General features: G+C 44.3%; 1 protein-coding gene across 1 annotated transcript in view; it reads left to right on the forward strand.

The window, feature by feature from the left end:
- Positions 1-600: 600 nt before the first annotated feature.
- The window catches only part of EBPL (EBP like), a 30,254-nt gene continuing 6,468 nt past the window's right edge, over positions 601-24,386 (forward strand). Inside the window, exons 1-4 of the mRNA XM_030199415.1 lie at positions 601-699; positions 739-986; positions 7,632-7,701; positions 14,022-14,160. Coding sequence (XP_030055275.1) covers positions 765-986; positions 7,632-7,701; positions 14,022-14,160 — 431 coding nt within the window. The 5' untranslated portion in view covers positions 601-699; positions 739-764. The remainder of the gene's footprint in view (positions 700-738; positions 987-7,631; positions 7,702-14,021; positions 14,161-24,386) is intronic.

Raw genomic sequence — 24,386 nt, forward strand, 5'->3', positions numbered from 1 at the left:
ATCGGGACGTGTGAGGATGACGGCAGAAAAGACCTGCACGGTCCATCCAGTCTGTCCAACAAGATAAACTCTTATGTGCTACTTTTAGTGTATACCTTACCTTGATTTGTATCTGTCATTTTCAGGGCACAGACCATAGAAGTCTTGCCCAGCACTAGCCCCGCCTCCCAAACCAGCATGCCCCTCCAGGTCTCTCTCATCTAATCACAGCGCGTTTAGTTATCAGCTATGATTGGCTGAGAGAGACCTGGAGGCGCATAATCGAATGGGACGTCCAAATAGTTTTGATTTGGGCCTCCTCCAATTGCACGTCCAGATCCCTGATTCCTTGTCCCTCTCTCTCCCTCTGCTGCACAAAATGCCCAGCAATTTATTGACAGCTATTATACACGCAGCTTATCTGCCTGTATGAAGCCGTCTTTGGTACGTGTAGAGCAGCCAGCATAACCATGCTCAGCTGGCAGACTGGCATCCCCTCCTAGGACATCGCATGCAAATGAGCTAACAGCAATTCCCTTCATGCATGCCCGTTTTTTTACCATAGGGAAGGGTTAGGGCGCTTTCCGTGGAGTTAGTGGCCCAGTCTGCTAGGACTGTAGTACTCGGGAAGCTCTGTCTGCACTTTAGACAGGCAGTGTGAAGTTGTTTAACCATCATCCCCCGATCCTCAAACCCATAGCTCCCTGAAGTGAGGACTGGGCTTGCTTTGAAAGGCAGTACGTACGTGCTACCCTATGAGCTTAACTGATCGTACTGGGCGTTCGATGGAGGAGGGGGTGATGGCGGCAGCCATGGCCGGAGCCGAGAGCGCGAGCCAGGGCTCCCCTTCGGTGCTGCAGCCCGTCACTATCTACTCGCTGGCCGCCTGCGCCGCACAGCTAATCTTAGGCTGCATCCTGGCGCGATGGCTGGGCCGGCGGTGCTCGGGCATGGAGCGCCTGGTGCTGGCCTGGCTCTTTTACGATGCCATTGTGCATTTCACGCTGGTGAGTAGGGAGTCAGGACCACCTGCGTGTTAAGAGCGACGGAGGCATAGTGGGCGAGTAAGGTGCTCTTCAAGCGACAAATGGTGGAAAAGGAAAATTAAATCCAGCGACTCTCTCCCAGGCACGCTTAGTAAACGTGTAATGAAGGCACTTTCGCTTTCTATAGGACCGGAGCCTTTATTAGAATCGAAATGCTAGAATAGGATCTGGCACCATTTGTTTTTATAATCTACAAGAGGAATTGGGTGTAGTGGGTCGTACATTGTTATAAGTGCGTGGTGGAGTTACTTGATCGTTTCTTAAACTACGTGACGTAATTGCGACTGTCCCTAGCCGGATAAAGGTCGACTAGTGAGATTGGGCAACGTTCGATCCTTCTGCAGAAATATCTGCTGCTAGTGCAGTCGTTAAAAATGCATTTAAGACCCGATGGTGGGGGAAGGAGAGGGTGTTGTTTTGTTTCCTACTCATTTTTATTTTGTTGTACGAAATTTTTGCTTCAGCAAAATGTCGCTGAAGGGCTTTTTCTTTGTTTTCTGACTGAGCGTTTACCTAAGTTGCAGACCCTAACAATATTTTTTTAGTTTTGGAAAATAACGGACGGAGGCTTCCAAGAAAAAGTGCTGGGGGCCAGCCCCCGTCCTGTTCTTTAGATCTGTTTTGTGGTTATGTAATTGAAAATAAATGTTTTTCCGGTAATGCAGACCACAGACCTGCCTCCTAGGACAGACAACTATTTAATTTTATGTGGCCCTCAAGACCATCAGAAGTATACACACAGACACAAAAACATTAACCAGAGTTTTGGTGATTTTTAAATACTGTATTTCCCAAATATTTTCAGAGTAGCCACTCTAATAGGGATTAAGAAAAAAAATGTTTTTGTTAAATTTAGAGAGTTGAATGGGGACAGAAATGTAACCCATCCCCACAATAATTTAATACAACAATACCTCCAATTGGGCTAAATCCACCTCTCAAATAACTGAACACTATATGTTTATTATACCACACACTCTATCAGTTATTATGCTACACCTTTGTTTATTGCTTAATACAAAATCACATATTACAAATGTTATCTACTTCTCATTCACTCCCACAATCATATTCCTTCACCCTTCTCTTCACATACATCTTTGCACATTTTGAGAAAACTTACTAATACAACATATCACTGACTACCCAATGCCCCCTCCAATCCCCCTTTAAATAAATTACTTCTTGGACTGTGATTCCCACTTCGAGTCAACATTTTGATGTTCAATTGTGCTGATTCCAGATGATTCCTTCATACACAGTTCACTTTGTACAAAGCTTAATAATCCTTCATGCACAGTTCACTTGTACAAAGCTTAATAGTCCAAACGAAATCCACAATACCACACAGCAGCCACAAATATAGGACCCGGGTACTCAAATCTACTACTACTACTACTACTATTTAGCATTTCTATAGCGCTACAAGGCATACGCAGCGCTGCACAAACATAGAAGAAAGACAGTCCCTGCTCAAAGAGCTTACAATCTAATAGACAAAAAATAAATAAAGTAAGCAAATCAATTAATGTGAACGGGAAGGAAGAGAGGAGGGTAGGTGGAGGCGAGTGGTTACAAGTGGTTACGAGTCAAAAGCAATGTTAAAGAGGTGGGCTTTCAGTCTAGATTTAAAGGTGGCCAAGGATGGGGCAAGGCGTAGGGGCTCAGGAAGTTTATTCCAGGCGTAGGGTGCAGCGAGACAGAAGGCGCGAAGTCTGGAGTTGGCAGTAGTGGAGAAGGGAACAAATAAGAAGGATTTATCCATGGAGCGGAGTGCACGGGAAGGGGTGTAGGGAAGGACGAGTGTGGAGAGATACTGGGGAGCACCAGAGTGAATACATTTATAGGTTAGCAGAAGAAGTTTGAACAGGATGCGAAAATGGATAGGGAGCCAGTGAAGCGACTTGAGGAGAGGGGTAGTATGAGTGAAGCGACCCTGGCGGAAGACGAGATGGGCAGCAGAGTTTTGAACCGATTGGAGAGGGGAGAGGTAACTAAGTGGGAGGCCAGCAAGAAGCAGATTGCAGTAGTCTAAACGAGAGGTGACAAGGGTGTGGATGAGGGTTTTGGTAGAGTGCTCGGAAAGAAAGGGGCGGATTTTACGGATGTTGTAAAGAAAGAAACGACAGGTCTTGGCGGTCTGCTGGATATGAGCAGAGAAGGAGAGAGAAGAGTCGTATGCTCAATTCCACAAATTCTTAACTTAGTGCATTAATCCATCCACTCAGCCGGAACACCCCAGACTCAACACAGTCTGTGTTTCGCTGTTCTAGCGTCTTCAGGAGTCGGGATCCTACATGGATTAACACATACAGTGAACTTGAGTATTGCCTAATTCTTCATTTTTCAAACTTTTTTTCAAGATACATTCTAACCCCTACTTACAATCAATAGTTGTACTCCAGTCGTGGATACAGGACGGTTGGGAACTCCCCCATCCACAGGCAGCCTTGCTTGACGAAAAAACACCAGCACATGCTCTGTGGACCCTGGCTACACCCTGCTGATATGTACTGCCTTAACCCCGCCCCCTTATTTTTAAACGTTCAGCCATTACACCTCCCTGTTGAGGCCAAACGGCTCAATGGTGGTCCATGTAAATATTATTCTCTGCTCCCGTTGTAACAATGCTAACGAAATATTACCACCCCTTTTGTTATCATGCAGCTTCACTAATACCACAAAATGTAGATCTTCTAGTGCATGGCCAGCCCTGCTCCAATGTGCAACCAAAGGGGTCTCTTGCTTAACCAGCCATATATTACTCAAGTGCTGAGCAATCCTGTTCTTCACTTTCCTGATAGTGTGTCCCACATACCAGAGTCCACATGGACAACATATCCCATAAACACATAACTTCGTGTTGCAGTCAGTGTGAGACCGCAGGTAAAACATACGCCCTCCTGAATGGGGAATACCCACCTGCCCTGTTTGTAACGCATACCTGCAGTATACACACCCGCCACACACTATATGTGGGACATCCTCAGTCTGCCCAACCTTCATCACTTTGTAATGGGACATAATCTCCCCCATATTATGCCCCCGTGTATATGTGAACCTAGTTATGTCCTGGAACTCTTTATACACTGTCAGCATCGGCCATAGTGTCTTAATTATATTCTCCACAGCCATGCATTTATCTGTATACGGTATACACATGAGCCTGTGGGATTCCTGCTGTTTGTTAGACCTAGACAACCATTCACGCTGGGCATTAAATGCCCACTTGGCTGCTCTGTGAACCACTTTCGATGGATACCCCCGTTTAAATCTATAAATCATTTTCCCTGCCTGCTCTTCATATGCCCTACGAGATGAACACAGTCTCCGAATACGTAGGAATTGCCCTACAGGTATACTTTGTTTAAGCCTCATGGGGTGATGACTACGATAATGCAATAAGGCATTCCGATCCGTTGCTTTACGAAATGATTGAGTGATAAATGTGCCTTGGTACCAGGTAATATTCACATCAAGAAAATTAACTGAATCTCCTCCTATATGCTGTTCAAACTTAATATTTCTATCTTGTTCATTTAAATATACCAAAAATTCCTCCAACCGGCACCTATCACCCCGCCATATCATCAAAACATCATCAATGTACCTTAGCCAACCCACAACTTGATCAAAATATGGGGCTCCATAGGCCCATCGTTCTTCATATTGAGCCATATAAAGGCACGCCACCGTGGTGGCCACAGTAGCCCCCATGGCGACGCCCTTTATCTGCAAAAAATATTGCTCCCCATATATGAAAAAGTTGTGCATAATAACCATTTTAGCCATCTGGTTCAGCAATGTAATTTTTTTCTTAGACAGATGCAGAGTATTCAACCATTGTTCCAACATCAGCACAGCATCACTTTGAGGTATATTCGTGTATAACGCCACCACATCTAATGTTACTAACGTGACCTCCTCATCCACTTGACTTTCATAATCTTTCAACAATTCAAGCAGATGGCCAGAATCCCTCACATAAGATCAAATATTAATGAGGCACGGGCGCAGATGAAAATTAAAAATTGCGAAAGGGGTTCAATTAAAGCACCCTTACTCGAAACAATAGGACGCCCAGGGAACTGGTGAAGACTCTTGTGTATTTTAGGAGAAAAATAAATAATGGGGGCTCATTGGAAACTGATTACAAAAATTTTTGCTCCCGAATAGAAATGACTCCCTGTTTATTTGCATCTACTAACAGTTCAAAAACCATCTTCTGATACTGTTCAGTAGGATCTTGCTCTAACCCCTCATAACACGATTCATCCAACAACTGCCATGGGATCTCAACGTTGTCCTCACCCAGCTGATGAAACCTTTTGAGCCACTGGATTCCTGCCATCTGAAGTACTTGACCTGGAAGGTCATTTTCTTGGTGGCTGTTACTTCAGCTCGTAGAGTCAGTGAGCTCCAAGCCTTGGTAGCCCATGCTCCTTATACAAAACTTCATCATAACAGAGTAGTCCTCCGTACGCACCCTAAGTTCTTGCCGAAAGTGGTGTCGGAGTTCCATCTGAACCAGTCAATTGTCTTGCCAACATTCTTTCCCCGTCCTCATACCCGCCCTGCTGAACGTCAGTTGCATACATTGGACTGCAAGAGAGCATTGGCCTTCTATGTGGAGCGGACAAGCCCCTTCAGACAGTCCGCCCAAATGTTTGTTTCTTTTGATCCCAACAGGAAGGGAGTCGCTGTCTGGAAATACACCATTTCCAGTTGGCTAGCAGATTATATTTCCTTCACTTATGCCCAAGCTGGGCTGACTCTTGAGGGTCATGTCACGGCTCATAGTGTTAGAGCCATGGCAGCATCAGTGGCTCACTTAAGGTCAGCCACTATTGAAGAGATTTGCAAGGCTGCGACGTGGTCATCAGTCCACACATTCACATCTCATTACTGCCTTCAGCAGGATTCCCGACTCGACAGTCGGTTCAGGCAGTCGGTGCTGCAGAATCTGTTCGGGGTCTAGAATCCAACTCCACCCCCCTAGGCCCATTTTTTGTTCTGTTCCAGGCTGCACTCTCAGCTGTTTTTTCGTAGGTCAATCTCCGTTATGTCCTCGCCGTTGCGAGGCCCAATTGACCTTCTTTCTTGTTTTGAATGAGCCTGGGGGCTAGGGATACCCCACATATGAGAACAAGCAGCCTGCTTGTCTTTGGAGAAAGCAAAGATACTTACCTGAAGCGAAGATACTTACCTGTACCAGGTATTCTCCGATGACAGCAGGCTGATTGTTCTCAGCAACCCGCCCACCTCCCCTTTGGAGTTGTTTTTATTCTTTATTTGCTTTTGATATAACTGAGGCGGGAACGGACGCGCGCGGGCGGGAAGATGGCCGCACATGCGCAGTGCGTCCGTCCCACGCTTTTAGATTTTACTAGAAAAAATCTCCGTTCCTGGGGCTGCCGTGGACGCCGACCCACATGTGAGAACAATCAGCCTGCTGTCCTTGGAGAATACCTGCTACAGGTAAGTATCTTCGCTTTTTTGGAAAAACAAGCAAACATGCTGGCCATAGCTAGCAAAATTTGCATGAGGGATCCTTTACATCCTACTACCAGCACATCTTCTAAGAAGACATCTATTAGGACTGTGGAAGACAGGAGAACTAGACTGAATCCTGAGATTGCTGATGACTTCTTATTCATCCACAGATTAAAAAATCATAACAGTGTTTCATAGGACATATTTCTCCCCTCTAGGGCATACAGAATGGGTTGTATTTTGTACCCCTGGATATAAACAGGGTGGATTAGGATTCCTTGGGGTAGTAGAAGTCAGTTATTGTTGGGGTTGGATGGGTGGTGGTGGTGGGAGGGTTATTAATTTATACACGACAGTTGCACAGCATATTCCTTTTTATACTTTAATAAAAAGATTTAAATATAAAATTATAAGTGTTTGAGGCTTCTGCAGATGAGAACAGAGTCCACGGGGACGGGGCAGGGACAAACTTTGTCCCCGTGTCATTCTCTAGTTTAAGTTCTCTTTGGTTGGGCAAGAGAGCAACACAGATTTTGGGACGTGGTGATTTCCAGATGCTTACAAATTTTAAGCCATTTACAAACCAGGCAATTAGAACCAGATAGCAGACTAGTTTAACAGAGTTCTCTCACAAATGGTTTCTAGGTCATTAAACCCTCTGTCACATTTTTTCAAATTGGGTTGCAAAGCTGCCTTCCTGTTGAGTACACCGGGCTGTCTGCGACAGATGCATTAGCAATAAACTGGACTTGGCCTATCCTTTATGCTTAGCCACTCATCCTTCTAATAGCAAATATCCCTACACAAGTTTGAAAGAAGACTGAGCACAGTGATTCTCACAGTAGCATACTGACCTCATCAGAACTTATTTTCTCTTCTCTGAACAATCCAACCTTAATCATGCAAAAAAAAAGGGCCTTTTTTCATCCAGACCTCTACAGAACACTTGGACAAGTTATTCTGCAGTTAGTAAAAAGCCCAGTAAAAGTGGGCCACATGGTTGAGGCTTTGCTATTTAGGAAGCTTTTCCATGAGTGATCAGGCTTCTTTTGTTACCTTTTTTGATCAGCATTCTGAAAGTATTATTCAAATACTTTGTATGTTTAATTTTAGGAAGGACCATTTGTGTATCTGTCATTGGTGGGAACAGTAGCACAGTCTGACAGCATGGTCGCTTTTCTGTGTAAGTACAGCCTCTGTTTTGTTTCCGTGGGAATAATAATTTGCATTGTATGTTTTCAGATGATTACATTTTAATTTTGTTATGCTCTGCTTTGGATGGGCTTTTTATTTTAAAAGCCAAATATAATATAGGCAAGCATTTTAGCTCAGGGCTTGTATGAAAGCAACCAAAGCACAGATCGGATGAAAAAGCAGACTTTGTTTTCATAGTTGGGTTCTAATACAGAGTGGGGCAAAGCCAGACTATGGCGGGAGGGGGGTCCAGAGCCCAAGGTGAGGGGGCACATTTTAGCCCCCCCCCCACCCCCGCCATTGCTGCCCCCCGCCACCACCAACTTTGACGACCCTTGCTGACAACCCTCTCGACCCGCCACCGACCCTCCGTTGCCTTGGGCTACCTTTGCTGGCAGGGGACCCCAATCCCCGCCAGCCGAGGTCCTCTTCTTCCCGCGAAGGCTTTGTTCTGTTTCTGACGTCCTGCACGTTGTATGAAGCCCGCCAGCAAAGGTAGCCCACGGCGGCGATGGCAGCGGGAGGGGGGGGTCGAGAGGGTCGTCAGCAGGGAGGTCCAGGGCCAAATCTATGGGGGCCCAGGCCCCCGTGGCCCCAAGTAGCTACGCCACAGACATACATTTATCTTCCTTCTCAGGCTCAGCACAAAAGAAGCCTTACAGACCGATGAGTTCAGTCTCAAAAACGTTCTGTAAGCAGTCTGGTACCTGGCCTGTGGCTGTAATTCTTCAGACTTCTTGGCAGTGCTGGGGTCTGACCTGGAGGGTCTGTCCTTTGTCCTTTTCCTTCCTGGTTGGGACCCTGCCCTAAAGGCTAGGTTGCTGTGTTCTGGCCTTAAGGTGGGCTGGATATTAAGGAGGACCTCTTATATACCTCACATTGTAATATAAATAAGTTTAAATGTAGAGAGTGTATTGTACATATGTGTTGGGTTTTGCATCTGCTGTTGTGCCACATGAGTGCTAACAGGGATGAATCTCAAGTGTACTAGTGCCTGTGCCATGCAGAGAGTCTGTCTGTGTAAGAGCAAATCAGAAATGAGATTAATTTCTGTACTCTGGTGTTTGTCATATATATTTATGAAGTATTGATATATAGTACTATAGCAGTGTGAGCAAGGGTGTATCTGGAGCCTTGACAGATAAAGCTACACAGAGGTTTAAGTGCAAAATAAAACAATTTATGTGCTGAAAAATACATGACTTGTTGCTCTCACAGGTCAGGAGAAGATAAACATACCAAAAATCAGTTTATTTTTTGTTTTGTATCTCTAGGTTTATAGTTCAAAATTTGAATAAAAAACAAAATACAAACCATTTGAATAATAACAACACATGCCGAGTTTCAAATATCATTGAAATAAAATCACAAAAGAGGCATTATTGTTCCTAAAAATAACACTCTCTAAAAGTCCTTCAACCCCCCACCCCCCAACTAAGTTCAAGCAACACTTTTTAGCCCACTGTTGTTCCTTCAGTGAGCTCCAGTCTTAAAGGGAACCCTCCACCCCCCCCCCTTCTTCCGCTCACCCTATCCCATGTTCTGTAAGTGAGTCCATTCTTTATGCATAGGGTGATAGCATCTTTGATGCCTATCAGTCAGCTTTTCCAGGTCTCACACCACTTTTAATTGTGTGAGCCAGTCTTGCAATGTAGGACCAGTAGATTGTTTTCATTTAGCAGCCGCTAGGCAAATTCACTTAAATCTGGATAGCCATGAAATCCCCATCTGTTACACAAACCTAAAAGACAAAATGTAAGAGTCCAAAGCAAATAAAATGCCTAACCCCCCTGACATAAGGTGTGTGACATCAGTCCAATACTGTTGGGTTTTTCCACAAGGCCACCAAATGTGATGAAAAAGTCCCCCAGTCTTCTTTACACCTCCAATGTACATCAGAAGCACCTGCAGGAAACAAAGCTTTTAATTTCACCGGCGTATAATACCATCAAGTGACTATCTCTTAACATGCATTTTCTTTAATCAACACACAAATAGAGACCTTTTTCACCTTGTGAAACGTTCTTTTCCATTTACTCTGTGTAAGCTCAAGGCCCATATCCTTTTCCCACTGAATCACAAAACTATGTTTTAAAAATTCCTTCCCCATGATATAAAAATTGAAATAGGGCCCTTTAGCCTACCCAAAGCCCACCTATAAGTTTTCCAGGTTCTTCTTCTCTTCTGGGTCATCCCACAGCCACTCCTGGTTGCTGATAGTGTTTAATCTGCAAAAAGGGGAATAAATTACTCGAGGGCAAAGAAGCATCTTGTAATCCTTCAAAAGTATAGATTCCCTCCCCACATCTAACAATTGCCGAAACCTTATCAATCCTCTCCCTCCCATCTAGGAAAAATACCACTCTTTCTCCCAGCTTGGAAGGAGGGTTCATGATGTTTAGGAGCCAATGAAGACACTCCGGTCCTCTTTCCAAATTTAGGCCAAATCCTAAACCACAGTGCTAACAAATGCTTCTTGAAGCATTTATTAGCATTACAGTGGGACTGCTGCTTTTTAATATATTTATAAATGATCTAGAGATGGGAATAACTAGTGAGGTAATTTAAATTTGCCGATGACACAAAATTATTCAAAGTTGTTAAATCACAAAAAGATTGTGAAAAATTGCACGAGGACCTTATGAGACTGGGAGATTGGGCATCCAAATGGCAGATGACATTTAATGTGCGCAAGTACAGTGTAATGCATATAGGAAAGAGGAGCCCAAACTATAGCTGCATGATGCAAGTATCCACATTAGAGAGTCACCCCCCAGGAAAAGGATCTAGGTATCATCGTTGATCACATGTTGAAACCAGTGTGCAGCAGTGGCTAAGAAAGCAAATAGGAATTATTAGGAAAGGAATGGAAAAGAAAAAAGAGAATATTATAATTCCTTTGTATTGTTCCATGGTGCGACTGTATCTTGAATACCATGTGAAGTTCTAGTCACTGTTTCTCAAAAAAGATATAATGGAATTAGAAAAGGTAGACAAACATGATAAAAGGAGATGGGACGATTTCCCTATGTGGAAAGGCTAAAGAGGTTAGGGCTCTTCAGCTTGGAGAAGAGAAAGCTGAGGGGAGATATGATAGAGGTCTATAAAAATACTGAGTGGAGTGGAACGGGTAGAGGGGAATCACTTGTTTACTCTTGTCAAAAATACAAGGACTAAGGGGCACGCAATGAAGTTACTAAGTAGTAAATTTAGAACAAATCAGAAAATATTTCTTCACTCAACGTATAATTAAACTCTGAAATTCATTGTCAGAGAATGTGGTAAAAGCAGTTAGCTTAGCAAGATTTTAGAAAGGTCTGAATAATTTCCTAAAAGAAAAGTCCATAAACCATTATTCAGATGGACTTGGGGAAAATCTATTGCTTGTTTCTAGGATAAACAGCATACAATCTGTTTTACTGTTTTGGGATCCTGTCAGCTAATTGTGATCTGGATTGGCCACAGATGGAAACAGGATACTGGACTTGATGGATCTTCAGTCTGTCCTAATATGACAGTGCTTATGTTCTTATGCCAGTAATTTCTTGACTGAGGTCCTGAAATCCATAACAGTGCTGGAGATTAAAATGTGAAAAGTGATCCTGCTCCAACATTATTCCCACCTTATCCAGATTAATGTCCCACTCTCATAACTGCTGTAATTGTGCTGTCCAGTAATACCAACGTAGGTTACGGACAGCCCTACCTCTCAAATTCGTACTCTTCCACATTAATGATTTAGATAACCTTACATAAGTACATAAGTATTGCCAAACTGAGAGAGACCGAAGTTCCATCAAGCCCAGTATCCTGTTTCCAACAATGGCCAATCCAGGTCACAAATATCTGGCAATATCCCATTGCTTGGGCTTGGAGATCTCCTTCCCAAATAAACCTATTAATAACTCTATGGATATTCAAGAGGACTAAACTTGCCATTTTACCAGCCATGGAGTATATAAAAAGACACAATTGAAAATGGTACACCAGTCTGTAGGTCCAACAAAAGAGTCCCAAAGAGTGACCATAAACTAATAAAATATGTAGACAAAATTTCAGCTGAAAGAAACCCCCCAAAAACCAGCACTCTGGCATACTGGACAACACCAGTAAAACAAAAATATTTTCCCCTTGTACTGTTATAAAGATAGCAGACATAAATTTCAAAGTCTGATATATTTCATTCACTACATCACAAATTAACAACTACAAATAAAACAAAAATTAACACAACTACCACACTACTTTATTTTTAACTAAAAATAAAATTCTTTTTTTTTCTACCTTTGTTCTCTGGTCACATACTTTTTTCAGTTGTGTTGGTCCTAGTCTCTGGTTTGTACTTTCCTCATCTTCTCTTAACTCTATTGCCAGGATTTCCTGTTTATCATTTTTCACTCCTTTTCCCTTCAACTTTCTTCAGTTTATTTTCTGCCTCTGTCCACATTTTATTCTTTCTTACTATCCAATATTCAGTTTCCTGCTTTTGACTGTTTCTACCTACAGCTTGCCCCTCTCTCCTCCCCACTTCCATCTAGCATTTTCCCTCTCTCCTCCCCACTTCCATCCAGCATTTTCCCTCTCTCTCCTCCCCACTTCCATCCAGTATTTCTCCTCTCTCCCCTCCCTTCCATCATTTCCCCTCTTTCTCTGCCCATCTTTCTATCCAGTATCCTTCTACCGCCTCTTCTGTCGTCATTTCTCCTCCTTATCCATCCCTCCCTCACGCCTTCCATTCTCTCCAGGTCCGCTGCTACTTCTCTTGATGAGCAGCAGCGGCAGGCAAAGCAAGAGGGGCTACAGTGCTCGAGCACATGCTGTCAGCTTGGGCAGAGGACTAAAAGCACGTGCCCAAGCACTGCAGCTCCGCGCCTGCTACTGCTTGCTTTGCCTACCACTACTGCTTATCAGGAGAAGCAGCAGTGGCCGTGGGAGATGCAGGGATGAGAAGGTTATGGAAAAAGAGGTGCCGGTACACAGTACCGGCGCATACCGGCTCAAAAAAGTCCTTGGAAGAGTATAGAACAGAGATGTTTTATGTAGAGAGTTCATGAATATGGAATATGCTCCCAGAGTCACTACACAAAGTGAAAAAAATTATTTATAGTTTTGGAAATTGCTGAAAGCTTTCCTGTTTCAATAGCCCTTTGACTGAGTTATAATCTTATTAGAGAACTGGATGTTTTAATACTTGGTTTTTATATTTTTTGCTCTAGTGTTTACGTTTTATTGTTTTTGTCATTTCTGATTATGGGGCCCTTTTCTGAACTGGCGTTAGGGCAACCATGCGGGTAGCGTGCAGTAAAACAGTGCTACTGCCAAGTGTGCCCAGGCACCCGGCAACAGTTTTGTTTTGGCCACGTGCCATTTCCCACGCCAGAACATTTTGTATTTTCTAGCACAGAGGGTGGGGAGTGGGCGTGCCCGGTGGTAATCGTGCATCACCATGTGCTGCCCAATTACCATCAGGTTAGCGTGTGAGCCCTTACTGCCTACTAAATAGGAAGTGTTAAGGGCTCAGGCAGTAACTGGTCATGCACCACTTTTTATATTACTGCACGGCCATAAACGACCTCCATTTAAAAAAAATAGCCTTTTCCCCACCGCAGTAAAATGTGGCCTGGTGCGCGTCAATCCCACACGCCAACACCAAGTCACTTAACCCTCCATTACCCCATGTAAGCCGCATTGAGCCTGCCATGAGTGGGAAAGCACGGGGTACAAATGTAACAAAAAAAAAAAAACACTGCCACAGGCCACTTTTTACCGCCACTTGGTAAAAGGGCCCCTATGTCTATTATATTGTAAACTTTCTAGCATTATAGATAGAGCAGTATTAAAGTTGTGAAAATAAATAAATAGATTGTTCTCAGAGTGAGTGATTTTTAAAAAGTATTTTTCTGCTTTTCTCTGTAAAGACAGATACTCCCGCAGTGCTATCTGCATACACCACACTGTGTAAAAGAGTTCACATGGTAACAGGGTGCCTGCCACACAGAGTTTTTTTTGCCTCCCAGAGCCCAGATAGTAAACTGGGAGCCAGTTTACTATCTGGGGATTGACCTAGCCCAGTTTTAGAATTCATGTAATGCTGTCACTTGTGCAAGGCCCTTTAATGCATATAACCATCTCTCTCAGAGGTGTTACGTTTGTTTAGCTAATCCGAATGATTTCCTAGGTAACTTCATAGATAAGCAGTGAAGCATGCAGGAGCTCTCAGTATCGGCTGAATTTCATTATGAGCAATGCAAATAGAGGTTAGCGGTACACACTTATTACATAATGAAATGGATTCCTTTTGCTTTACAGGGAAAGAGTATGGCAAAGCAGATGCCAGATGGCTTCATTCTGATCCTACCATTGTGTCGCTTGAGCTTCTTACAGTTGTTTTGGGTGGTCTGCTAGCACTGGTTCTCATTTATGCAATTATCAAGGATAAATACTACAGGTAAGCACAGTTATATGCTTCACGTGCTATCGCAAATACCAAACAGTATTTATATCATTGTAACATATCACCTAGCAGGGCTCGGAAAATAACATTTTACATCTGTCTGTGTCTGGTCAGTAAAGAGAAGGAGTCTAACTCTATGAGTTCCACTTGTCTTGCAGAGGGGTATGAACCAGGGAAATGGTGGTTCAAATCCAACTGATGCATCTAATGATCTTGGACAAGTCACTTAACAACCCCCCCCCCCCCCCCCCCCATACAGACAGGGCCCCAGGTACAAACCTAGGGGCTCATATTCAGACCATGGTGGTCAGCTGCTGGATATTCAGTATCGGGCCATTGTCGGGCATCAACGTTGAATATCCGAGTCAGCTGCCATCCAGAAGTTATGCAGGTATCAGCAGATACTCAGGCCCCGATGATCAAAGGTAAATGTGGGCGCTAGAGGCCACTAGTGCCGGATTAGCACCTGCATTTACCTCTGTACCTATGATCAGAGGGGTCTGATGCGGCAAACAGCACCTGCGCCAGGCAATAGCACAGAGCTCATTTAAATTAGATTAAATGAGTTCTGCGGTATTATAAGTACATAAGTGTTGCCATACTGGGACAGACTGAAGGTCCACCAAGCTCAGTATCCTGTTTCCAACAGTGACCAATCCAGGTCACAAGTACCTGGCAAGATCCCAAAACAGTAAAATACATTTTATGCTGCTTATCCCAGAAATAAGCAGTGGAATTTCCCAAGTACATTTTAATAATGGCTTATGGACTCTTCTTTTAGGAAACCTTTTTTAAACCCCGCTAAGCTAACTGCTTTTACCACATTCTCTGGCAGCAAAGAACAGTGCTCTGATTGTAGGGGCGGAATAGCGCCTTAACCCTACGCCAACTCGGAGCTGCCGTCAGGGTTAAGACTCCCTCTGTTCCTGCCCCCCACCCCCCTATCCAAGGCAGCCCGGCTGCCACCGTGTCCTGGACCCCCCCCATCACTGAGGCCCTGGTGACCTAGTGCCTCCCAACTCCTCCCCGACACAAGGGCACGGGGGAGGCTGGATGTCTGGTAGATCTCCAGCCCCCTATCCACCCCACACTTAAAAAAAAAATCCCTGGTGGCCCAGTAGGCTACAAATTCAACCCCCCACTCACCCTGGTGGTTGCCTAGTGCCCACCCGCCCCACTTCCCCATACCTCCATGATGGAGGAGGGAGTAGCACTCCCTCCTCTTCCAGGGCCGCCTCCATATGGTAGGGAAGCTCCACCGAGCACATCCCAGGATGCACTGGGCAGGGCAGGGTGCATCATTTTAGAGATGACCCTGGAAGAGGGTGCTACTCTCTTCTCCATCATGGGGGGGGGGGGGGGGGCGCTAGACCACCAGGGTGAGTGGGGGTTGGATTTGTAGTCGCTGGGCAACCAGGGATTTTTGTTTTGGAGGGGGTGGGGGGGCTGCAGGTCTATCAGATCTAAAGCCCCCCGTGCCCTTGTGTCAGGGGGGGCACTAGGCAACCAGGGCTTCAGTGATTGGGGGGGGGGATCCAGGTATCCCACAGACCTCCATCTCCTATGTTTGACAGGTTGGGCTGGGCTTTTGACAGGCCGGACCTGTCAAAGAAGTGCTGAAGATTGTGCCTGAGTGCATGCGCACAATCTTCCTGCACTTTCCTCGGATGATCAATGCTAATAACGCACTTACATTTATTTGCCTGTTATTGCATTGATTATTGGGGAGTTATTTCCCTATGCTATTCTGGCACAATTTTTAGGGCACTGTTTCAGAACAGTGCAAGGAATTGATCATCAGGGCCTCAGTGCCAGCGCCTGCATAGCTAAGTAGCTAAAGATAGGGCTACCTTTTGTGTGGTCTTATCTGTTTGCTTAGCAATGTCGGCATCAACTCAACCAACACACGTGAATGCAAGGATTTCCTCCAACTATGGGACCTCAACTACCCAAATATGCAAGCAACCCATGTCAAAGGACACACACTTGACCTCATCACACACAAATTGTCCCCAGACTTAAACCTAATACTAACAGACACAAAATGGTCACACACACCATGGTCAGACCACTACAAATTAAACCTATCCCTACAATGGAGAAAAAAAGGCTCACACCACAATCAAGAACGCACAACCTACACCACGAGAGGCCAAATTGACCCTGTAACATCTGGCAACAGATCTACAAGAACGAATGAATAGCACAAACCGAATCAAAACACTATCTCTTAGACTGGGACAACAGATGCAGAAACATATTAGACAAAATAGCACCACTACCGCTGGACGAAAATGGTGTTAAAGGGGCGATCAAGGAGGACAAAGCCGTAGCGGAGAAATTAAATGAATTCTTTGCTTCGGTCTTCACCGAGGAGGATTTGGGGGGGACACAGGTGCCGGAAAGAATATTTGAAGCGGGGGAGTCGGAGAAACTAAACAAATTCTCTGTAACCTTGGAGGATGTAATGGGTCAGTTCAGCAAGCTGAAGAGTAGTAAATCACCGGGACCTGATGGTATTCATCCCAGAGTATTAATAGAACTAAAAAATGAACTTGCGGAGCTACTGTTAGAAATATGCAATCTGTCCCTAAAATCGAGTGTAGTACCGGAAGACTGGAGGGTAGCCAATGTTACTCCGATTTTTAAGAAGGGTTCCAGAGGAGATCCGGGAAATTATAGACCGGTGAGTCTGACGTCGGTGCCGGGCAAGATGGTGGAGGCTATTATTAAGAATAAAATTGCAGAGCATATACAAAAACATGGACTGATGAGACAAAGTCAGCACGGATTTAGTGAAGGGAAGTCTTGCCTCACCAATCTAATGCATTTTTTTGAGGGGGTAAGCAACATGTGGACAATGGGGAGCCGGTTGATATTGTATATCTGGATTTTCAGAAGGCGTTTGACAAAGTGCCGCACGAAAGACTCCTGAAGAAATTGCAGAGTCATGGAATCGGAGGTAGGGTATTATTATGGATTAAGAACTGGTTGAAAGATAGGAAGCAGAGAGCAGGATTGCGTGGCCAGTATTCTCAGTGGAGGAGGGTAGTTAGTGGGGTCCCGCAGGGGTCTGTGCTGGGTCCGTTGCTTTTTAATGTATTTATAAATGACCTAGAGATGGGAATAACTAGTGAGGTAATTAAATTCGCCGATGACACAAATTATTCAGGGTCGTCAAGTCGCAGGAGGAATGTGAACGATTACAGGAGGACCTTGCGAGACTGGGAGAATGGGCGTGCAAGTGGCAGATGAAGTTCAATGTTGACAAGTGCAAAGTGATGCATGTGGGTAAGAGGAACCCGAATTATAGCTACGTCTTGCAAGGTTCCGCGTTAGGAGTTACGGATCAAGAAAGGGATCTGGGTGTCGTCGTCGATGATACGCTGAAACCTTCTGCTCAGTGTGCTGCTGCGGCTAGGAAAGCGAATAGAATGTTGGGTGTTATTAGGAAGGGTATGGAGTCCAGGTGTGCGGATGTTATAATGCCGTTGTATCGCTCCATGGTGCGACCGCACCTGGAGTATTGTGTTCAGTACTGGTCTCCGTATCTCAAAAAAGATATAGTAGAATTGGAAAAGGTTCAGCGAAGGGCGACGAAAATGATAGTGGGGATGGGACGACTTTCCTATGAAGAGAGGCTGAGAAGGCTAGGGCTTTTCAGCTTGGAGAAGAGACGGCTGAGGGGAGATATGATAGAAGTGTATAAAATAATGAGTGGAATGGATCGGGTGGATGTGAAGCGACTGTTCACGCTATCCAAAAATACTAGGACTAGAGGGCATGAGTTGAAGCTACAGTGTGGTAAATTTAAAATGAATCGGAGAAAATTTTTCTTCACCCAACGTGTAATTAGACTTTGGAATTCGTTGCCGGAGAACGTGGTACGGGCGGTTAGCTTGACGGAGTTTAAAAAGGGGTTAGATAGATTCCTAAAGGACAAGTCCATAGACCGCTATTAAATGGACTTGGAAAAATTCCGCATTTTTAGGTATAACTTGTCTGGAATGTTTTTACGTTTGGGGAGCGTGCCAGGTGCCCTTGACCTGGATTGGCCACTGTCGGTGACAGTATGCTGGGCTAGATGGACCTTTGGTCTTTCCCAGTATGGCACTACTTATGTACTTATGTACAAACAAGAACCTCACGAAGACACAACTTGATACCATGGTTCAACGAAGAACTGAAAAAACTAAAAACACAGGAGGCTTGAACGAGCATGGAATAAAATAAAAGATGAATACACACTTGCGGCATGGAAACAAATGCAAAGAAAATACAAATATGCAATAAGACAAACCAAAAGATCATACTTCAAAACCAAAATAGGACCTGACTACAAAGATACGCATAAACTTTTCCAACTCGTGAACAAACTATTAGATACCACACCGGTTACCATGACCAACATAGACACCCCATCAGCAAATAACCTTGCTAAATACTTCAACAAGAAAATTACAAAGTTACGACTCACGCTACCACTTAACATCACTGACCACGAAAAATTCATTAACTGTTTGGACCCAATCCCCGATGAATATCCAGCAGACCGAATCTGGACAAACTTCGCTCTACTCACTGATGTAACTGTCCCCCAAGCGATCAAAAGGTTCGCCAAATCCCACTGCAAACTGGGCATATGTCCCAACAACCTAATAAAATCCGCCCCTCAACGGTTCATAACAGACCTTACGTCAAACCTAAATTACATGCTACAACATGGACTCTTCCCTAAGGATAAAGGAAACATACTACTCATGCCAATACCTAAAGACTCAAAAAAAAAAAAAAAGCAAATGATATAACTAACTACCGCCCGGTAGCATCCATCCCTCTGACAGTCAAACTAATGTAAAGTATGGTAACCAAACAACTTACCGAATACTTAAACAAATTCTCAATACTACACGAATCACAATCAGGATTTCGATCCAACCACAGTACCGAAACAGTAATAATCACTCTCCTAACCAAATTCAAACAAGCAATGGCAACCGGCAACAGTGTACTTCTCCTACAATTCGACATGTCCAGCGCCTTCGACATGGTAAACCATAAAATACTACTAAACATCCTAGAATACGTAGTTGGATCGAAGGCTTCCTAACCGCAAGAACATACCAAGTGATATCAAACTCGATTACATCATCACCATGGAAACCAGAATGTGGAGTACCCCAAGGATCACCGCTTTCACCAACCCTTTTCAACCTAATGATGACACCTCTAGCCAAATCACTATCCAACCAAGGCCTTAATCCCTACATCTATGCAGACGATGTCACAATCTACATTCCATTCAAATATGATCCATCAGAAATCACAAATGAAATCAATTACAGCCTCCAAATCATGAACTCATGGGCGGATGCATTTCAATTAAAACTCAACGCAGAAAAAACACAATGCCTCATCCTCTCATCACAATATAACACAAACAAACCCATCACTATAAACGCCCCAGACTACACCCTTCCTGTTTCAGACAGCCTGAAAAAATTCTCTGAGTTACAATCGACCGAAATCTCACACTAGAAAGCCATGCTAAAAACACAACAAAGAAAATGTCCCACTCAATGTGGAAACTCAAAAGAGTAAAACCTTTCTTCCCAAGGGAAATATTCCGTAGCCTGGTAAAATCAATGGCGCTAAGCCACCTAGATTACTGCAGTGCAATCTATGCTGGATGCAAAGAACAAATCACCAAGAAACTCCAAACTGCCCAAAACACAGCAGCCAGACTCATATTTGGCAAAACGAAATACGAAAGTGCCAAACCCCTAAGAGAAAAGCTACACTGGCTCCCACTTAAAGAACGTATCACGTTCAAAATTTGCACCCTGGTTCACAAAATCATCCACTGTGAGGCCCCGGTCTATATGTCAGACCTCATAGAAACACAAACAAGGTCAGCACGCACATTCCTGAATCTCCACTACCCCAGCTGCAAAGGACTAAAATATAAATCAACATATGCATCCAGCTTCTCCTATATAAGCACGCAACTATTGAATGCACTACCAAACGTCATAAAAACAATGCACGACCTAACAAACTACCGAAAATCACTAAAAACCAACCTGTTCAAAAAGGCATACCACAATGATCCATCCTAAATACCAGACAACGAAACGTATACCAGAACTGGATATTACGGAACTCTTTATACTTGACTGCTTCAACTACTGTCATTAATGAACTATAACACAATACCACTTTATTTCACACTCCGGATATGAACTCTCTATACTTAACTGCTTAACTTATTCTGTCACTTATGAACTTTAACGCAATACCACTTTGTATTTCTCACTCCGGAAATGGCGATCGCCATTACGGCATAATGTAAGCCACATTGAGCCTGCAAATAGGTGGGAAATGTGGGATACAAATGCAACAAAGAAATAAAACTGCTGGCTGCTCTTGAATCTGCCTGCAGACCACCTTGGTACAAACTGTGTTTCAGTAGTAGCTCAAAGCTTGTTTTATAAAAGGAGTATAATGTGCATGATGCAGCAACTAATCACCTAGGTGACGCATTAAGCAAGCCTGATTATAGAGCTGCATATTAAGCAGACCCATGCCCCCCTGAGTCCAACCACCTACGAGAAACAACTTAGGCTTCTTGGCTGCCCAGAAAGATGAGAAACCATACAATAAAAGATTTCAAGCGCTTTTGCAACTAGTGTAAGGGAAGTGGCTGTGAAAAATAAAGCCTTTAGGGAAAATGACCGTATGGACTAAACCAATCCTGCCAAGTAGTATCAATGGTAAATCCTCCAACTATCTAGGTGGTGTTTAGTGTCAGTCAGCAGCTGGGAGATATTGAAAGAGTACAGGTCAGAAACCTGCATATCGAAATAAATCCCTAGATATTTAAAAGTCCACCCAATGCAAGGGAAACTGTGCACACCAGGATTGCTGCGATAACAAAGACGAGGGCAAGGCCTCTGACTTGTCAAGATTTAATTTAAAACCCGTATAATCCCCGTATTCCTGATAAATCTCCAACAGGTCATCGGCAACGCAAACGATTTGTACCCCCTGGATGGTGGGATTAGTCGTTATATCTCTGACCTAGTGATCCAAAGTCATTGCAAATAGGAGTGGAAAGAGAAGACAGCCCTGGCGCATGCTCTATTAAATCTGAAAATCATCTGATTCTAAGCCGTTAACCAACAATCTTGCCCCGAGAGAGGAAAACAATGCCTTAGCAGCAGAGACGAAATGCCCAGAGAATCCATACTTAGTCAGAGTAGCAAAGAGGAAGTCCCAGGGTACCCGATCAAAAGCCTTTTCCGCATTGAAACTAATGAGTAAAGACTTAAAATCTTTCCTCTCCCGATATTCCAACGTAGTAAGTATTTTCCAAAGATTTTTAGGAATAGAATGTCCTACAAGAAAGCCCACTTGCAACTCATGTATAAGAGATGGTAAAAGTCAAGCCAAACGAGTTTAAATTACCTTTGCAAACAGTTTAGGCTCATAAGGCAACAGCAGGATCAGATGGTATGATTCTAGGAGAGTAGGGTCATGTCCAGGTTTAGGAAGGACCACAATCAGGCTTATTTTTGAAAGAGAAGGGCACCCATCTTCTGACACAAATCAGGAGATGGGCGTCCTTCTCAGGGTCGCCCAAATCGGCATAATCGAAAGCCAATTTTGGGCGTCCTCAACTGCTTCCCATCACGGGGATGACCAAAGTTCTCGGGGGCGTGTCAGCACTGTAGCGAAGGCAGGACTGGGGCGTGATTAAGAGATGGGCGTCCTCAGCCGATAATGGAAAAAAGAAGGGCGTCCCTGACGAGCACTTGGCCGACTTTACTTGGTCCATTTTTTCTTGCGACCAAGCCATGAAAAGGTGCCCGAGCTGACCAGATGACCACTGGAGGGTATCGGGGATGACCTCCCCTTACTCCCCCAGTGGTCACCAACCCCCTCCCACCCTAAAAAAAAAACTTAAAAATGTTTTTTGCCATCCTCAAATGTCATACCCAGCTGCATGACAGCAGTATGCAGGTCCCTGGAGCAGTTTTAGTGGGTACTGCAGTGTACTTGAGACAGGCGGACCCAGACCCCCCCCCCCCCCCCCCCCCCCCCCCACCTGTTACACTTATGGTGGTAAATGTGAGCTCTCCAAAACCCACCCGAAACCCACTGTATCCACATGTAGGTGCCCCCTTCACCCCTTATGCCTATGGTAGTGGTGTACAGTTGTGGGGAGTGGGCTTTGGGGGGGGGGGTTGGGGGGCTCAGCACCCAAGGTAAGAGAGCTATGCACCTGGGAGCAATTTGTTAAGTCCACTGCAGTGCCCCCTAGGGTGCCCGGTTGGTGTCCTTGCATGTCAGGGGGACCAGTGCACTACGAATTCTGGCTCCTCCCATGACCAAGGGGCTTGGATTTGGTCATTTTTGAGATGGGTGTCCTCGGTTTCCATTATGGCTGAAAACCGGGGACGACCATCTCAACATTTAGGTCGACCATCTCTAAGGTCGACCTAAATGTTGAGATTTGGGCGTCCCCAACCATATTATCGAAACGAAAGATGGACGCCCATCTTGTTTCGATAATGCCGGTTTCCCTGCCCCTTCACGGGGCCATCCTGCGAGGACGCCCTCATGAAAACTTGGGCCCCATCACGCCCCTCCTACTGAGTCCCATACTCCCCCCTCCCTCCAATTTCAACACCCCCCCCCCCTCCGCGTTACTGACTCCTGGACCCCCCTGCTGCGACCCTCTCGACCCCCCTTCCCGCCGAAAACCCTCCCACGCCGCCATCGCGTACCTGTGCTGACGGGGGACCCCAACCCCCGACAGCCAAAGTCCTCTTCTCGGCTGCTGCGGTGTTGCTTGCAGAATGGTCTGATCAAGTTTCTGTTCTTGCGTCTGACATCAGATACCCTTGATACATCTTTAGATCAGGGTGATGTAATTTTAGTACTTTCGAAGCAAACACCTACAGAAGGCTTGATTATTCTTGATTATTCTTGATTATTCTTTTCTCTCAGGTAGGCTTCATGAAATAGGGATATTGGGTTTGGTTCTGGACTGGTTTCAGTCCTATTTATGGAGTACTCTGGCAATAAAGAATCTCTGACCCCCTATTCTTTTACCTGTAGAGTTTCTCAGGGGTCTCTGTTGGCCTCTGTTCTTTTCAATGTTTTTGGCTTCCTTGATTCTGTCTTTGGACTTAATACTGTTTGTTTACACAGATGATTGATATTCAAATATTGACTGTTCTTGAGTCTTTAAACTCACAGGATTTCTCTAACCTCAACAAGAAACTTGACCACATCGCACCTTGGCTATCTTCACATAAATTGAAATTAAATCCTGATAATACACAAGAATTATTTTTCTCTAAGAAAGATATTCCACCCCAGCTGGGTTTCTTGTACTCTCAGGTTCTCATATTTCATCTAGCTCCTCTTTGAAAATTCTTGGTCACTTTAGACCTATCTTTGGATTTCAATCTGCTTATATCTACAATGATTAGCAAGTGCTTTTTTAAACTGGGATTAATTTCCAGTTAAACTCTTAAATTCAAAGCTTTATGTAGTTTAATCCATGCATTCGTCCTAAGTAATTTGGACTACTGCAATGCCTTGTTTCAAGGTATCCATACCAAACAACTTAGGTGTTTAACTGCTATATTTTGTGTTAATTGTGTAACACTTCTTACCAGGGCACATAAGTTCGATCATGTCACTCCACCGTTGAAATAAGAACACTGACATATAGAGTATCTTTTAAGATACCTTGGTATACAGAGTTCTTCATAGTTGTGTATCACATTTTCTATTTAGATATTTGATTCCCTGCTCTCTCAGGTTCTGCAGTCCTTGCAGCAGAACCTGTTGATTGTCCCTTTCTTTAGATCCATCGTTACTGGACACACATCACTCTATTTTGGTATTGCTGGTCCTACACAATGGAACAGTATACTAGGATATTTGAGATTAGAAACTTCTCGACAGAATTTCTGTTGGAATGTAATTGTATTTTACATGCATTGCCTGTCACCTATTATTTCTCTGTGATTACTCTGTGACCTCTGATGTGAATTACTTAGAGAGGTCACACAGCTATGCAACTTCCTGTGGGGGTCAGACACAGCACATGAAGCACATGGAGCACATGGAGCTCATGATCTCTCCTAACCTGAGAGGATCTATGGTGGTGTGAGCATCCATTACCATCTAAGCACATGGAAGGA

The sequence above is a fragment of the Microcaecilia unicolor genome, chromosome 4, assembly GCF_901765095.1.
Source record: "Microcaecilia unicolor chromosome 4, aMicUni1.1, whole genome shotgun sequence".
Classification (NCBI taxonomy): domain Eukaryota; kingdom Metazoa; phylum Chordata; class Amphibia; order Gymnophiona; family Siphonopidae; genus Microcaecilia; species Microcaecilia unicolor.